Raw genomic sequence first — 17,606 nt, forward strand, 5'->3', positions numbered from 1 at the left:
CTGATGCTGTCTGTCTTCACCAAGATATCAGTAGGATATAACACACCACACAGCCCTGTCTCTCTCTGATGCTGTCTGTCTTCACCAAGATATCAGTAGGATATAACACACCACACAGCCCTGTCTCTCTCTGATGCTGTCTGTCTTCACCAAGATATCAGTAGGATATAACACACCACACAGCCCTGTCTCTCTCTGATGCTGTCTGTCTTCACCAAGATATCAGTAGGATATAACACACCACACAGCCCTGTCTCTCTCTGATGCTGTCTGTCTTCACCAAGATATCAGTAGGATATAACACACCACACAGCCCTGTCTCTCTCTGATGCTGTCTGTCTTCACCAAGATATCAGTAGGATATAACACACCACACAGCCCTGTCTCTCTCTGATGCTGTCTGTCTTCACCAAGATATCAGTAGGATATAACACACCACACAGCCCTGTCTCTCTCTGATGCTGTCTGTCTTCACCAAGATATCAGTAGGATATAACACACCACACAGCCCTGTCTCTCTCTGATGCTGTCTGTCTTCACCAAGATATCAGTAGGATATAACACACCACACAGCCCTGTCTCTCTCTGATGCTGTCTGTCTTCACCAAGATATCAGTAGGATATAACACACCACACAGCCCTGTCTCTCTCTGATGCTGTCTGTCTTCACCAAGATATCAGTAGGATATAACACACCACACAGCCCTGTCTCTCTCTGATGCTGTCTGTCTTCACCAAGATATCAGTAGGATATAACACACCACACAGCCCTGTCTCTCTCTGATGCTGTCTGTCTTCACCAAGATATCAGTAGGATATAACACACCACACAGCCCTGTCTCTCTCTGATGCTGTCTGTCTTCACCAAGATATCAGTAGGATATAACACACCACACAGCCCTGTCTCTCTCTGATGCTGTCTGTCTTCACCAAGATATCAGTAGGATATAACACACCACACAGCCCTGTCTCTCTCTGATGCTGTCTGTCTTCACCAAGATATCAGTAGGATATAACACACCACACAGCCCTGTCGATGTTCTGGTGTCACTGAATAGACTCTGATTGTCTCAGAGGTCAGAAGACAATTACTATGACAACGGATGACCTGATTTCTCTATTTTTTGCTCTCTCCCTCCCCCTTTCTCTCTATTACCCTCCCTCTCCTCCCTCCGCCCTCTCTCTCTCTCTACCCCTCCTCCCTCTGCCCTCTCTCTTTCTCTACCCCTCCTCCCTCTGCTCTCTCTCTTTCTCTACCTCTCCCTCCCTCCCTGCCTCCCTCCCTCCCTCCCTCCCTCCCTCCCTCCCTCCCTCCCTCCCTCCCTCCCCCTCTCTCTCTCCCTCCCCCATCTCTCTTTCCTTTCTCCTCCCTCCCCCTCTCTCCCCCTCTCCCCCTCTCCCCCTCCTCCCTCTGCCCTCTGCCCTCTCTCTTTCTCTACCCCTCCTCCCTCCGCCCTCTCTCTTTCTCTACCCCTCTCTCTCTCCTCCCTCCCTCCCTCCCCCTCTCTCTCTCTCCTCCCCCCCTCCTCTCTCTCCTCCCTCCCCCTCCTCTCTCTCTCCTCCCTCCCCCTCCTCTCTCTCTCCTCCCTCCCCCCCTCCTCTCTCTCTCCCCCTCCTCTCTCTCCTCCCTCCACATCTCCTCTCTCCTCCCTCCCCCTCCTCTCTCTCCTCCCTTCAGACAGACCTGTATTCAGGGGCGCTGTTTGTCCAGGTGTGTTTAGGATGGAACCTGTACCTGTCTACCGTCCTCATGCTGGTGGTCACTGCCCTCTACACTATAGCAGGTCTATACACTATATTCTATATGATATATTCTACTGTCCTCATGTTGGTTGCCCTCTACACTATAGCAGGTCTATACACTATATTCTATATGATATATTCTACTGTCCTCATGCTGGTTGCCCTCTACACTATAGCAGGTCTATACACTATATTCTATATGATATATTCTACTGTCCTCATGCTGGTTGCCCTCTACACTATAGCAGGTCTATACACTATATTCTATATGATATATTCTACTGTCCTCATGCTGGTGGCCCTCTACACTATAGCAGGTCTATACACTATATTCTATATGATATATTCTACTGTCCTCATGCTGGTTGCCCTCTACACTATAGCAGGTCTATACACTATATTCTATATGATATATTCTACTGTCCTCATGTTGGTTGCCCTCTACACTATAGCAGGTCTATACACTATATTCTATATGATATATTCTACTGTCCTCATGCTGGTTGCCCTCTACACTATAGCAGGTCTATACACTATATTCTATATGATATATTCTACTGTCCTCATGCTGGTTGCCCTCTACACTATAGCAGGTCTATACACTATATTCTATATGATATATTCTACTGTCCTCATGCTGGTGGCCCTCTACACTATAGCAGGTCTATACACTATATTCTATATGATATATTCTACTGTCCTCATGCTGGTTGCCCTCTACACTATAGCAGGTCTATATACTATATTCTATATTCTATATTCTACTGTCCTCATGCTGGTTGCCCTCTACACTATAGCAGGTCTATACACTATATTCTATATGATATATTCTACTGTCCTCATGCTGGTTGCCCTCTACACTATAGCAGGTCTATACACTATATTCTATATGATATATTCTACTGTCCTCATGCTGGTTGCCCTCTACACTATAGCAGGTCTATATACTATATTCTATATGATATATTCTACTGTCCTCATGCTGGTTGCCCTCTACACTATAGCAGGTCTATACACTATATTCTATATGATATATTCTACTGTCCTCATGCTGGTTGCCCTCTACACTATAGCAGGTCTATACACTATATTCTATATGATATATTCTACTGTCCTCATGCTGGTTGCCCTCTACACTATAGCAGGTCTATACACTATATTCTATATGATATATTCTACTGTCCTCATGCTGGTTGCCCTCTACACTATAGCAGGTCTATACACTATATTCTATATGATATATTCTACTGTCCTCATGCTGGTTGCCCTCTACACTATAGCAGGTCTATACACTATATTCTATATGATATATTCTACTGTCCTCATGCTGGTTGCCCTCTACACTATAGCAGGTCTATACACTATATTCTATATGATATATTCTACTGTCCTCATGCTGGTTGCCCTCTACACTATAGCAGGTCTATACACTATATTCTATATGATATATTCTACTGTCCTCATGCTGGTTGCCCTCTACACTATAGCAGGTCTATACACTATATTCTATATGATATATTCTACTGTCCTCATGCTGGTTGCCCTCTACACTATAGCAGGTCTATACACTATATTCTATATGATATATTCTACTGTCCTCATGCTGGTTGCCCTCTACACTATAGCAGGTCTATACACTATATTCTATATGATATATTCTACTGTCCTCATGCTGGTTGCCCTCTACACTATAGCAGGTCTATACACTATATTCTATATGATATATTCTACTGTCCTCATGCTGGTTGCCCTCTACACTATAGCAGGTCTATACACTATATTCTATATGATATATTCTACTGTCCTCATGCTGGTTGCCCTCTACACTATAGCAGGTCTATACACTATATTCTATATGATATATTCTACTGTCCTCATGCTGGTTGCCCTCTACACTATAGCAGGTCTATACACTATATTCTATATGATATATTCTACTGTCCTCATGCTGGTTGCCCTCTACACTATAGCAGGTCTATATACTATATTCTATATGATATATTCTACTGTCCTCATGCTGGTTGCCCTCTACACTATAGCAGGTCTATACACTATATTCTATATGATATATTCTACTGTCCTCATGCTGGTTGCCCTCTACACTATAGCAGGTCTATACACTATATTCTATATGATATATTCTACTGTCCTCATGCTGGTTGCCCTCTACACTATAGCAGGTCTATACACTATATTCTATATGATATATTCTACTGTCCTCATGCTGGTTGCCCTCTACACTATAGCAGGTCTATACACTATATTCTATATGATATATTCTACTGTCCTCATGCTGGTTGCCCTCTACACTATAGCAGGTCTATACACTATATTCTATATGATATATTCTACTGTCCTCATGCTGGTTGCCCTCTACACTATAGCAGGTCTATACACTATATTCTATATGATATATTCTACTGTCCTCATGCTGGTTGCCCTCTACACTATAGCAGGTCTATACACTATATTCTATATGATATATTCTACTGTCCTCATGCTGGTTGCCCTCTACACTATAGCAGGTCTATACACTATATTCTATATGATATATTCTACTGTCCTCATGCTGGTTGCCCTCTACACTATAGCAGGTCTATACACTATATTCTATATGATATATTCTACTGTCCTCATGCTGGTTGCCCTCTACACTATAGCAGGTCTATACACTATATTCTATATGATATATTCTACTGTCCTCATGCTGGTTGCCCTCTACACTATAGCAGGTCTATACACTATATTCTATATGATATATTCTACTGTCCTCATGCTGGTTGCCCTCTACACTATAGCAGGTCTATACACTATATTCTATATGATATATTCTACTGTCCTCATGCTGGTTGCCCTCTACACTATAGCAGGTCTATACACTATATTCTATATGATATATTCTACTGTCCTCATGCTGGTTGCCCTCTACACTATAGCAGGTCTATACACTATATTCTATATGATATATTCTACTGTCCTCATGCTGGTTGCCCTCTACACTATAGCAGGTCTATACACTATATTCTATATGATATATTCTACTGTCCTCATGCTGGTTGCCCTCTACACTATAGCAGGTCTATACACTATATTCTATATGATATATTCTACTGTCCTCATGCTGGTTGCCCTCTACACTATAGCAGGTCTATACACTATATTCTATATGATATATTCTACTGTCCTCATGCTGGTTGCCCTCTACACTATAGCAGGTCTATACACTATATTCTATATGATATATTCTACTGTCCTCATGCTGGTTGCCCTCTACACTATAGCAGGTCTATACACTATATTCTATATGATATATTCTACTGTCCTCATGCTGGTTGCCCTCTACACTATAGCAGGTCTATACACTATATTCTATATGATATATTCTACTGTCCTCATGCTGGTTGCCCTCTACACTATAGCAGGTCTATACACTATATTCTATATGATATATTCTACTGTCCTCATGCTGGTTGCCCTCTACACTATAGCAGGTCTATACACTATATTCTATATGATATATTCTACTGTCCTCATGCTGGTTGCCCTCTACACTATAGCAGGTCTATACACTATATTCTATATGATATATTCTACTGTCCTCATGCTGGTTGCCCTCTACACTATAGCAGGTCTATACTACTATATTCTATATGATATATTCTACTGTCCTCATGCTGGTTGCCCTCTACACTATAGCAGGTCTATACACTATATTCTATATGATATATTCTACTGTCCTCATGCTGGTTGCCCTCTACACTATAGCAGGTCTATACACTATATTCTATATGATATATTCTACTGTCCTCATGCTGGTTGCCCTCTACACTATAGCAGGTCTATACACTATATTCTATATGATATATTCTACTGTCCTCATGCTGGTTGCCCTCTACACTATAGCAGGTCTATACACTATATTCTATATGATATATTCTACTGTCCTCATGCTGGTTGCCCTCTACACTATAGCAGGTCTATACACTATATTCTATATGATATATTCTACTGTCCTCATGCTGGTTGCCCTCTACACTATAGCAGGTCTATACACTATATTCTATATGATATATTCTACTGTCCTCATGCTGGTTGCCCTCTACACTATAGCAGGTCTATACACTATATTCTATATGATATATTCTACTGTCCTCATGCTGGTTGCCCTCTACACTATAGCAGGTCTATACACTATATTCTATATGATATATTCTACTGTCCTCATGCTGGTTGCCCTCTACACTATAGCAGGTCTATACACTATATTCTATATGATATATTCTACTGTCCTCATGCTGGTTGCCCTCTACACTATAGCAGGTCTATACACTATATTCTATATGATATATTCTACTGTCCTCATGCTGGTTGCCCTCTACACTATAGCAGGTCTATACACTATATTCTATATGATATATTCTACTGTCCTCATGCTGGTTGCCCTCTACACTATAGCAGGTCTATACACTATATTCTATATGATATATTCTACTGTCCTCATGCTGGTTGCCCTCTACACTATAGCAGGTCTATACACTATATTCTATATGATATATTCTACTGTCCTCATGCTGGTTGCCCTCTACACTATAGCAGGTCTATACACTATATTCTATATGATATATTCTACTGTCCTCATGCTGGTTGCCCTCTACACTATAGCAGGTCTATACACTATATTCTATATGATATATTCTACTGTCCTCATGCTGGTTGCCCTCTACACTATAGCAGGTCTATACACTATATTCTATATGATATATTCTACTGTCCTCATGCTGGTTGCCCTCTACACTATAGCAGGTCTATACACTATATTCTATATGATATATTCTACTGTCCTCATGCTGGTTGCCCTCTACACTATAGCAGGTCTATACACTATATTCTATATGATATATTCTACTGTCCTCATGCTGGTTGCCCTCTACACTATAGCAGGTCTATACACTATATTCTATATGATATATTCTACTGTCCTCATGCTGGTTGCCCTCTACACTATAGCAGGTCTATACACTATATTCTATATGATATATTCTACTGTCCTCATGCTGGTTGCCCTCTACACTATAGCAGGTCTATACACTATATTCTATATGATATATTCTACTGTCCTCATGCTGGTTGCCCTCTACACTATAGCAGGTCTATACACTATATTCTATATGATATATTCTACTGTCCTCATGCTGGTTGCCCTCTACACTATAGCAGGTCTATACACTATATTCTATATGATATATTCTACTGTCCTCATGCTGGTTGCCCTCTACACTATAGCAGGTCTATACACTATATTCTATATGATATATTCTACTGTCCTCATGCTGGTTGCCCTCTACACTATAGCAGGTCTATACACTATATTCTATATGATATATTCTACTGTCCTCATGCTGGTTGCCCTCTACACTATAGCAGGTCTATACACTATATTCTATATGATATATTCTACTGTCCTCATGCTGGTTGCCCTCTACACTATAGCAGGTCTATACACTATATTCTATATGATATATTCTACTGTCCTCATGCTGGTTGCCCTCTACACTATAGCAGGTCTATACACTATATTCTATATGATATATTCTACTGTCCTCATGCTGGTTGCCCTCTACACTATAGCAGGTCTATACACTATATTCTATATGATATATTCTACTGTCCTCATGCTGGTTGCCCTCTACACTATAGCAGGTCTATACACTATATTCTATATGATATATTCTACTGTCCTCATGCTGGTTGCCCTCTACACTATAGCAGGTCTATACACTATATTCTATATGATATATTCTACTGTCCTCATGCTGGTTGCCCTCTACACTATAGCAGGTCTATACACTATATTCTATATGATATATTCTACTGTCCTCATGCTGGTTGCCCTCTACACTATAGCAGGTCTATACACTATATTCTATATGATATATTCTACTGTCCTCATGCTGGTTGCCCTCTACACTATAGCAGGTCTATACACTATATTCTATATGATATATTCTACTGTCCTCATGCTGGTTGCCCTCTACACTATAGCAGGTCTATACACTATATTCTATATGATATATTCTACTGTCCTCATGCTGGTTGCCCTCTACACTATAGCAGGTCTATACACTATATTCTATATGATATATTCTACTGTCCTCATGCTGGTTGCCCTCTACACTATAGCAGGTCTATACACTATATTCTATATGATATATTCTACTGTCCTCATGCTGGTTGCCCTCTACACTATAGCAGGTCTATACACTATATTCTATATGATATATTCTACTGTCCTCATGCTGGTTGCCCTCTACACTATAGCAGGTCTATACACTATATTCTATATGATATATTCTACTGTCCTCATGCTGGTTGCCCTCTACACTATAGCAGGTCTATACACTATATTCTATATGATATATTCTACTGTCCTCATGCTGGTTGCCCTCTACACTATAGCAGGTCTATACACTATATTCTATATGATATATTCTACTGTCCTCATGCTGGTTGCCCTCTACACTATAGCAGGTCTATACACTATATTCTATATGATATATTCTACTGTCCTCATGCTGGTTGCCCTCTACACTATAGCAGGTCTATACACTATATTCTATATGATATATTCTACTGTCCTCATGCTGGTTGCCCTCTACACTATAGCAGGTCTATACACTATATTCTATATGATATATTCTACTGTCCTCATGCTGGTTGCCCTCTACACTATAGCAGGTCTATACACTATATTCTATATGATATATTCTACTGTCCTCATGCTGGTTGCCCTCTACACTATAGCAGGTCTATACACTATATTCTATATGATATATTCTACTGTCCTCATGCTGGTTGCCCTCTACACTATAGCAGGTCTATACACTATATTCTATATGATATATTCTACTGTCCTCATGCTGGTTGCCCTCTACACTATAGCAGGTCTATACACTATATTCTATATGATATATTCTACTGTCCTCATGCTGGTTGCCCTCTACACTATAGCAGGTCTATACACTATATTCTATATGATATATTCTACTGTCCTCATGCTGGTTGCCCTCTACACTATAGCAGGTCTATACACTATATTCTATATGATATATTCTACTGTCCTCATGCTGGTTGCCCTCTACACTATAGCAGGTCTATACACTATATTCTATATGATATATTCTACTGTCCTCATGCTGGTTGCCCTCTACACTATAGCAGGTCTATACACTATATTCTATATGATATATTCTACTGTCCTCATGCTGGTTGCCCTCTACACTATAGCAGGTCTATACACTATATTCTATATGATATATTCTACTGTCCTCATGCTGGTTGCCCTCTACACTATAGCAGGTCTATACACTATATTCTATATGATATATTCTACTGTCCTCATGCTGGTTGCCCTCTACACTATAGCAGGTCTATACACTATATTCTATATGATATATTCTACTGTCCTCATGCTGGTTGCCCTCTACACTATAGCAGGTCTATACACTATATTCTATATGATATATTCTACTGTCCTCATGCTGGTTGCCCTCTACACTATAGCAGGTCTATACACTATATTCTATATGATATATTCTACTGTCCTCATGCTGGTTGCCCTCTACACTATAGCAGGTCTATACACTATATTCTATATGATATATTCTACTGTCCTCATGCTGGTTGCCCTCTACACTATAGCAGGTCTATACACTATATTCTATATGATATATTCTACTGTCCTCATGCTGGTTGCCCTCTACACTATAGCAGGTCTATACACTATATTCTATATGATATATTCTACTGTCCTCATGCTGGTTGCCCTCTACACTATAGCAGGTCTATACACTATATTCTATATGATATATTCTACTGTCCTCATGCTGGTTGCCCTCTACACTATAGCAGGTCTATACACTATATTCTATATGATATATTCTACTGTCCTCATGCTGGTTGCCCTCTACACTATAGCAGGTCTATACACTATATTCTATATGATATATTCTACTGTCCTCATGCTGGTTGCCCTCTACACTATAGCAGGTCTATACACTATATTCTATATGATATATTCTACTGTCCTCATGCTGGTTGCCCTCTACACTATAGCAGGTCTATACACTATATTCTATATGATATATTCTACTGTCCTCATGCTGGTTGCCCTCTACACTATAGCAGGTCTATACACTATATTCTATATGATATATTCTACTGTCCTCATGCTGGTTGCCCTCTACACTATAGCAGGTCTATACACTATATTCTATATGATATATTCTACTGTCCTCATGCTGGTTGCCCTCTACACTATAGCAGGTCTATACACTATATTCTATATGATATATTCTACTGTCCTCATGCTGGTTGCCCTCTACACTATAGCAGGTCTATACACTATATTCTATATGATATATTCTACTGTCCTCATGCTGGTTGCCCTCTACACTATAGCAGGTCTATACACTATATTCTATATGATATATTCTACTGTCCTCATGCTGGTTGCCCTCTACACTATAGCAGGTCTATACACTATATTCTATATGATATATTCTACTGTCCTCATGCTGGTTGCCCTCTACACTATAGCAGGTCTATACACTATATTCTATATGATATATTCTACTGTCCTCATGCTGGTTGCCCTCTACACTATAGCAGGTCTATACACTATATTCTATATGATATATTCTACTGTCCTCATGCTGGTTGCCCTCTACACTATAGCAGGTCTATACACTATATTCTATATGATATATTCTACTGTCCTCATGCTGGTTGCCCTCTACACTATAGCAGGTCTATACACTATATTCTATATGATATATTCTACTGTCCTCATGCTGGTTGCCCTCTACACTATAGCAGGTCTATACACTATATTCTATATGATATATTCTACTGTCCTCATGCTGGTTGCCCTCTACACTATAGCAGGTCTATACACTATATTCTATATGATATATTCTACTGTCCTCATGCTGGTTGCCCTCTACACTATAGCAGGTCTATACACTATATTCTATATGATATATTCTACTGTCCTCATGCTGGTTGCCCTCTACACTATAGCAGGTCTATACACTATATTCTATATGATATATTCTACTGTCCTCATGCTGGTTGCCCTCTACACTATAGCAGGTCTATACACTATATTCTATATGATATATTCTACTGTCCTCATGCTGGTTGCCCTCTACACTATAGCAGGTCTATACACTATATTCTATATGATATATTCTACTGTCCTCATGCTGGTTGCCCTCTACACTATAGCAGGTCTATACACTATATTCTATATGATATATTCTACTGTCCTCATGCTGGTTGCCCTCTACACTATAGCAGGTCTATACACTATATTCTATATGATATATTCTACTGTCCTCATGCTGGTTGCCCTCTACACTATAGCAGGTCTATACACTATATTCTATATGATATATTCTACTGTCCTCATGCTGGTTGCCCTCTACACTATAGCAGGTCTATACACTATATTCTATATGATATATTCTACTGTCCTCATGCTGGTTGCCCTCTACACTATAGCAGGTCTATACACTATATTCTATATGATATATTCTACTGTCCTCATGCTGGTTGCCCTCTACACTATAGCAGGTCTATACACTATATTCTATATGATATATTCTACTGTCCTCATGCTGGTTGCCCTCTACACTATAGCAGGTCTATACACTATATTCTATATGATATATTCTACTGTCCTCATGCTGGTTGCCCTCTACACTATAGCAGGTCTATACACTATATTCTATATGATATATTCTACTGTCCTCATGCTGGTTGCCCTCTACACTATAGCAGGTCTATACACTATATTCTATATGATATATTCTACTGTCCTCATGCTGGTTGCCCTCTACACTATAGCAGGTCTATACACTATATTCTATATGATATATTCTACTGTCCTCATGCTGGTTGCCCTCTACACTATAGCAGGTCTATACACTATATTCTATATGATATATTCTACTGTCCTCATGCTGGTTGCCCTCTACACTATAGCAGGTCTATACACTATATTCTATATGATATATTCTACTGTCCTCATGCTGGTTGCCCTCTACACTATAGCAGGTCTATACACTATATTCTATATGATATATTCTACTGTCCTCATGCTGGTTGCCCTCTACACTATAGCAGGTCTATACACTATATTCTATATGATATATTCTACTGTCCTCATGCTGGTTGCCCTCTACACTATAGCAGGTCTATACACTATATTCTATATGATATATTCTACTGTCCTCATGCTGGTTGCCCTCTACACTATAGCAGGTCTATACACTATATTCTATATGATATATTCTACTGTCCTCATGCTGGTTGCCCTCTACACTATAGCAGGTCTATACACTATATTCTATATGATATATTCTACTGTCCTCATGCTGGTTGCCCTCTACACTATAGCAGGTCTATACACTATATTCTATATGATATATTCTACTGTCCTCATGCTGGTTGCCCTCTACACTATAGCAGGTCTATACACTATATTCTATATGATATATTCTACTGTCCTCATGCTGGTTGCCCTCTACACTATAGCAGGTCTATACACTATATTCTATATGATATATTCTACTGTCCTCATGCTGGTTGCCCTCTACACTATAGCAGGTCTATACACTATATTCTATATGATATATTCTACTGTCCTCATGCTGGTTGCCCTCTACACTATAGCAGGTCTATACACTATATTCTATATGATATATTCTACTGTCCTCATGCTGGTTGCCCTCTACACTATAGCAGGTCTATACACTATATTCTATATGATATATTCTACTGTCCTCATGCTGGTTGCCCTCTACACTATAGCAGGTCTATACACTATATTCTATATGATATATTCTACTGTCCTCATGCTGGTTGCCCTCTACACTATAGCAGGTCTATACACTATATTCTATATGATATATTCTACTGTCCTCATGCTGGTTGCCCTCTACACTATAGCAGGTCTATACACTATATTCTATATGATATATTCTACTGTCCTCATGCTGGTTGCCCTCTACACTATAGCAGGTCTATACACTATATTCTATATGATATATTCTACTGTCCTCATGCTGGTTGCCCTCTACACTATAGCAGGTCTATACACTATATTCTATATGATATATTCTACTGTCCTCATGCTGGTTGCCCTCTACACTATAGCAGGTCTATACACTATATTCTATATGATATATTCTACTGTCCTCATGCTGGTTGCCCTCTACACTATAGCAGGTCTATACACTATATTCTATATGATATATTCTACTGTCCTCATGCTGGTTGCCCTCTACACTATAGCAGGTCTATACACTATATTCTATATGATATATTCTACTGTCCTCATGCTGGTTGCCCTCTACACTATAGCAGGTCTATACACTATATTCTATATGATATATTCTACTGTCCTCATGCTGGTTGCCCTCTACACTATAGCAGGTCTATACACTATATTCTATATGATATATTCTACTGTCCTCATGCTGGTTGCCCTCTACACTATAGCAGGTCTATACACTATATTCTATATGATATATTCTACTGTCCTCATGCTGGTTGCCCTCTACACTATAGCAGGTCTATACACTATATTCTATATGATATATTCTACTGTCCTCATGCTGGTTGCCCTCTACACTATAGCAGGTCTATACACTATATTCTATATGATATATTCTACTGTCCTCATGCTGGTTGCCCTCTACACTATAGCAGGTCTATACACTATATTCTATATGATATATTCTACTGTCCTCATGCTGGTTGCCCTCTACACTATAGCAGGTCTATACACTATATTCTATATGATATATTCTACTGTCCTCATGCTGGTTGCCCTCTACACTATAGCAGGTCTATACACTATATTCTATATGATATATTCTACTGTCCTCATGCTGGTTGCCCTCTACACTATAGCAGGTCTATACACTATATTCTATATGATATATTCTACTGTCCTCATGCTGGTTGCCCTCTACACTATAGCAGGTCTATACACTATATTCTATATGATATATTCTACTGTCCTCATGCTGGTTGCCCTCTACACTATAGCAGGTCTATACACTATATTCTATATGATATATTCTACTGTCCTCATGCTGGTTGCCCTCTACACTATAGCAGGTCTATACACTATATTCTATATGATATATTCTACTGTCCTCATGCTGGTTGCCCTCTACACTATAGCAGGTCTATACACTATATTCTATATGATATATTCTACTGTCCTCATGCTGGTGGCCCTCTACACTATAGCAGGTCTATACACTATATTCTATATGATATATTCTACTGTCCTCATGCTGGTTGCCCTCTACACTATAGCAGGTCTATACACTATATTCTATATGATATATTCTACTGTCCTCATGCTGGTTGCCCTCTACACTATAGCAGGTCTATACACTATATTCTATATGATATATTCTACTGTCCTCATGCTGGTTGCCCTCTACACTATAGCAGGTCTATACACTATATTCTATATGATATATTCTACTGTCCTCATGCTGGTTGCCCTCTACACTATAGCAGGTCTATACACTATATTCTATATGATATATTCTACTGTCCTCATGCTGGTTGCCCTCTACACTATAGCAGGTCTATACACTATATTCTATATGATATATTCTACTGTCCTCATGCTGGTTGCCCTCTACACTATAGCAGGTCTATACACTATATTCTATATGATATATTCTACTGTCCTCATGCTGGTTGCCCTCTACACTATAGCAGGTCTATACACTATATTCTATATGATATATTCTACTGTCCTCATGCTGGTTGCCCTCTACACTATAGCAGGTCTATACACTATATTCTATATGATATATTCTACTGTCCTCATGCTGGTTGCCCTCTACACTATAGCAGGTCTATACACTATATTCTATATGATATATTCTACTGTCCTCATGCTGGTTGCCCTCTACACTATAGCAGGTCTATACACTATATTCTATATGATATATTCTACTGTCCTCATGCTGGTTGCCCTCTACACTATAGCAGGTCTATACACTATATTCTATATGATATATTCTACTGTCCTCATGCTGGTTGCCCTCTACACTATAGCAGGTCTATACACTATATTCTATATGATATATTCTACTGTCCTCATGCTGGTTGCCCTCTACACTATAGCAGGTCTATACACTATATTCTATATGATATATTCTACTGTCCTCATGCTGGTTGCCCTCTACACTATAGCAGGTCTATACACTATATTCTATATGATATATTCTACTGTCCTCATGCTGGTGGCCCTCTACACTATAGCAGGTCTATACACTATATTCTATATGATATATTCTACTGTCCTCATGCTGGTGGCCCTCTACACTATAGCAGGTCTATACACTATATTCTATATGATATATTCTACTGTCCTCATGCTGGTGGCCCTCTACACTATAGCAGGTCTATACACTATATTCTATATGATATATTCTACTGTCCTCATGCTGGTGGCCCTCTACACTATAGCAGGTCTATACACTATATTCTATATGATATATTCTACTGTCCTCATGCTGGTTGCCCTCTACACTATAGCAGGTCTATACACTATATTCTATATGATATATTCTACTGTCCTCATGCTGGTTGCCCTCTACACTATAGCAGGTCTATACACTATATTCTATATGATATATTCTACTGTCCTCATGCTGGTTGCCCTCTACACTATAGCAGGTCTATACACTATATTCTATATGATATATTCTACTGTCCTCATGCTGGTGGCCCTCTACACTATAGCAGGTCTATACACTATATTCTATATGATATATTCTACTGTCCTCATGCTGGTTGCCCTCTACACTATAGCAGGTCTATACACTATATTCTATATGATATATTCTACTGTCCTCATGCTGGTGGCCCTCTACACTATAGCAGGTCTATACACTATATTCTATATGATATATTCTACTGTCCTCATGCTGGTTGCCCTCTACACTATAGCAGGTCTATACACTATATTCTATATGATATATTCTACTGTCCTCATGCTGGTGGCCCTCTACACTATAGCAGGTCTATACACTATATTCTATATGATATATTCTACTGTCCTCATGCTGGTGGCCCTCTACACTATAGCAGGTCTATATACTATATTCTATATGATATATTCTACTGTCCTCATGCTGGTTGCCCTCTACACTATAGCAGGTCTATACACTATATTCTATATGATATATTCTACTGTCCTCATGCTGGTTACCCTCTACACTATAGCAGGTCTATACACTATATTCTATATGATATATTCTACTGTCCTCATGCTGGTTGCCCTCTACACTATAGCAGGTCTATACACTATATTCTATATGATATATTCTACTGTCCTCATGCTGGTGGCCCTCTACACTATAGCAGGTCTATACACTATATTCTATATGATATATTCTACTGTCCTCATGCTGGTGGCCCTCTACACTATAGCAGGTCTATACACTATATTCTATATGATATATTCTACTGTCCTCATGCTGGTTGCCCTCTACACTATAGCAGGTCTATACACTATATTCTATATGATATATTCTACTGTCCTCATGCTGGTTGCCCTCTACACTATAGCAGGTCTATACACTATATTCTATATGATATATTCTACAAGCCTTCGTTCCCTCCATCTCTGTCTTCATCAGGTGGTCTGGCTGCTGTCATCTATACAGACACTCTGCAGACCTTCGTCATGATTATAGGAGCTATCATCCTCACCATCACAGGTACACACACACACACACACACACACACACACACACACACACACACACACACACACACACACACACACACACACACACACACACACACACACACACACACACACACACACACACACACACACACACACACACACACACACCTTCACCAGCTTCCCCTCTCTCTCCAACTCTAACCCTCCCCTTCTCGCTCTCTCTCCCTCTCTCTCTCTCCCTCTCTGTCTCTCTCTCTCTCCCTCTCTCCATCTCTGTCTCTCCCTCTCTCTCCGTCTCTCTCTCTCTCCCTCTCTGTCTCTCTCTCTCTCTCTGTCTCTCTCTGTCTCTGTCTCTCTCCGTCTCTGTCTCTCTCGCTCCATCCAGCGTTCAACAAGATTGGAGGCTACAGTAACTTGGAGAGAGTTTACCAGGCAGCCATCCCTTCTAAGGTGAGTCAACAGACACTTTCACTATCATCTATATTAATGTTATTACTATCATAGTTTTAATGTTATTACTATCATAGTTATTAATGTTATTATCATAGTTATTAATGTTATTATCATAGTTATTATTGTTATTATCATAGTTATTAATGTTATTATCATAGTTATTAATGTTATTATCATAGTTATTAATGTTATTATTATCATAGTTATTAATGTTATTATTATCATAGTTATTAATGTTGTTATTATCGTAGTTATTAATGTTGTTATTATCATAGTTATTAATGTTATTATTATCATAGTTATTAATGTTATTATCATAGTTATTAATGTTATTATCATAGTTATCATCATAGTTATTAATGTTATTATCATAGTTATTAATGTTATTATCATAGTTATCATCATAGTTATTAATGTTATTATCATAGTTATTAATGTTATTATTATCATAGTTATTAATGTTATTATTAGTTATTAATGTTATTATTATCATAGTTATTAATGTTATTATTATCATAGCTATTAATGTAGTTATTATCATAGTTATTAATGTAGTTATTATCATAGTTATTAATGTTGTTATTATCATAGTTATTAATGTTATTATTATCATAGTTAT

General features: G+C 38.8%; 1 protein-coding gene across 2 annotated transcripts in view; it reads left to right on the plus strand.

The window, feature by feature from the left end:
* Positions 1-17,606, plus strand: part of LOC129843335 (sodium/mannose cotransporter SLC5A10-like) — a 162,160-nt gene that overhangs the window by 21,528 nt on the left and 123,026 nt on the right. For both annotated transcript variants that reach the window (XM_055911972.1, XM_055911971.1), the window contains exons 5-7: positions 1,679-1,784; positions 16,482-16,562; positions 16,920-16,984. In XM_055911972.1, the coding sequence (XP_055767947.1) occupies positions 1,679-1,784; positions 16,482-16,562; positions 16,920-16,984 (252 nt within the window). The remainder of the gene's footprint in view (positions 1-1,678; positions 1,785-16,481; positions 16,563-16,919; positions 16,985-17,606) is intronic.

The sequence above is a fragment of the Salvelinus fontinalis genome, unplaced genomic scaffold (genome assembly GCF_029448725.1).
Source record: "Salvelinus fontinalis isolate EN_2023a unplaced genomic scaffold, ASM2944872v1 scaffold_0118, whole genome shotgun sequence".
Taxonomy (NCBI): domain Eukaryota; kingdom Metazoa; phylum Chordata; class Actinopteri; order Salmoniformes; family Salmonidae; genus Salvelinus; species Salvelinus fontinalis.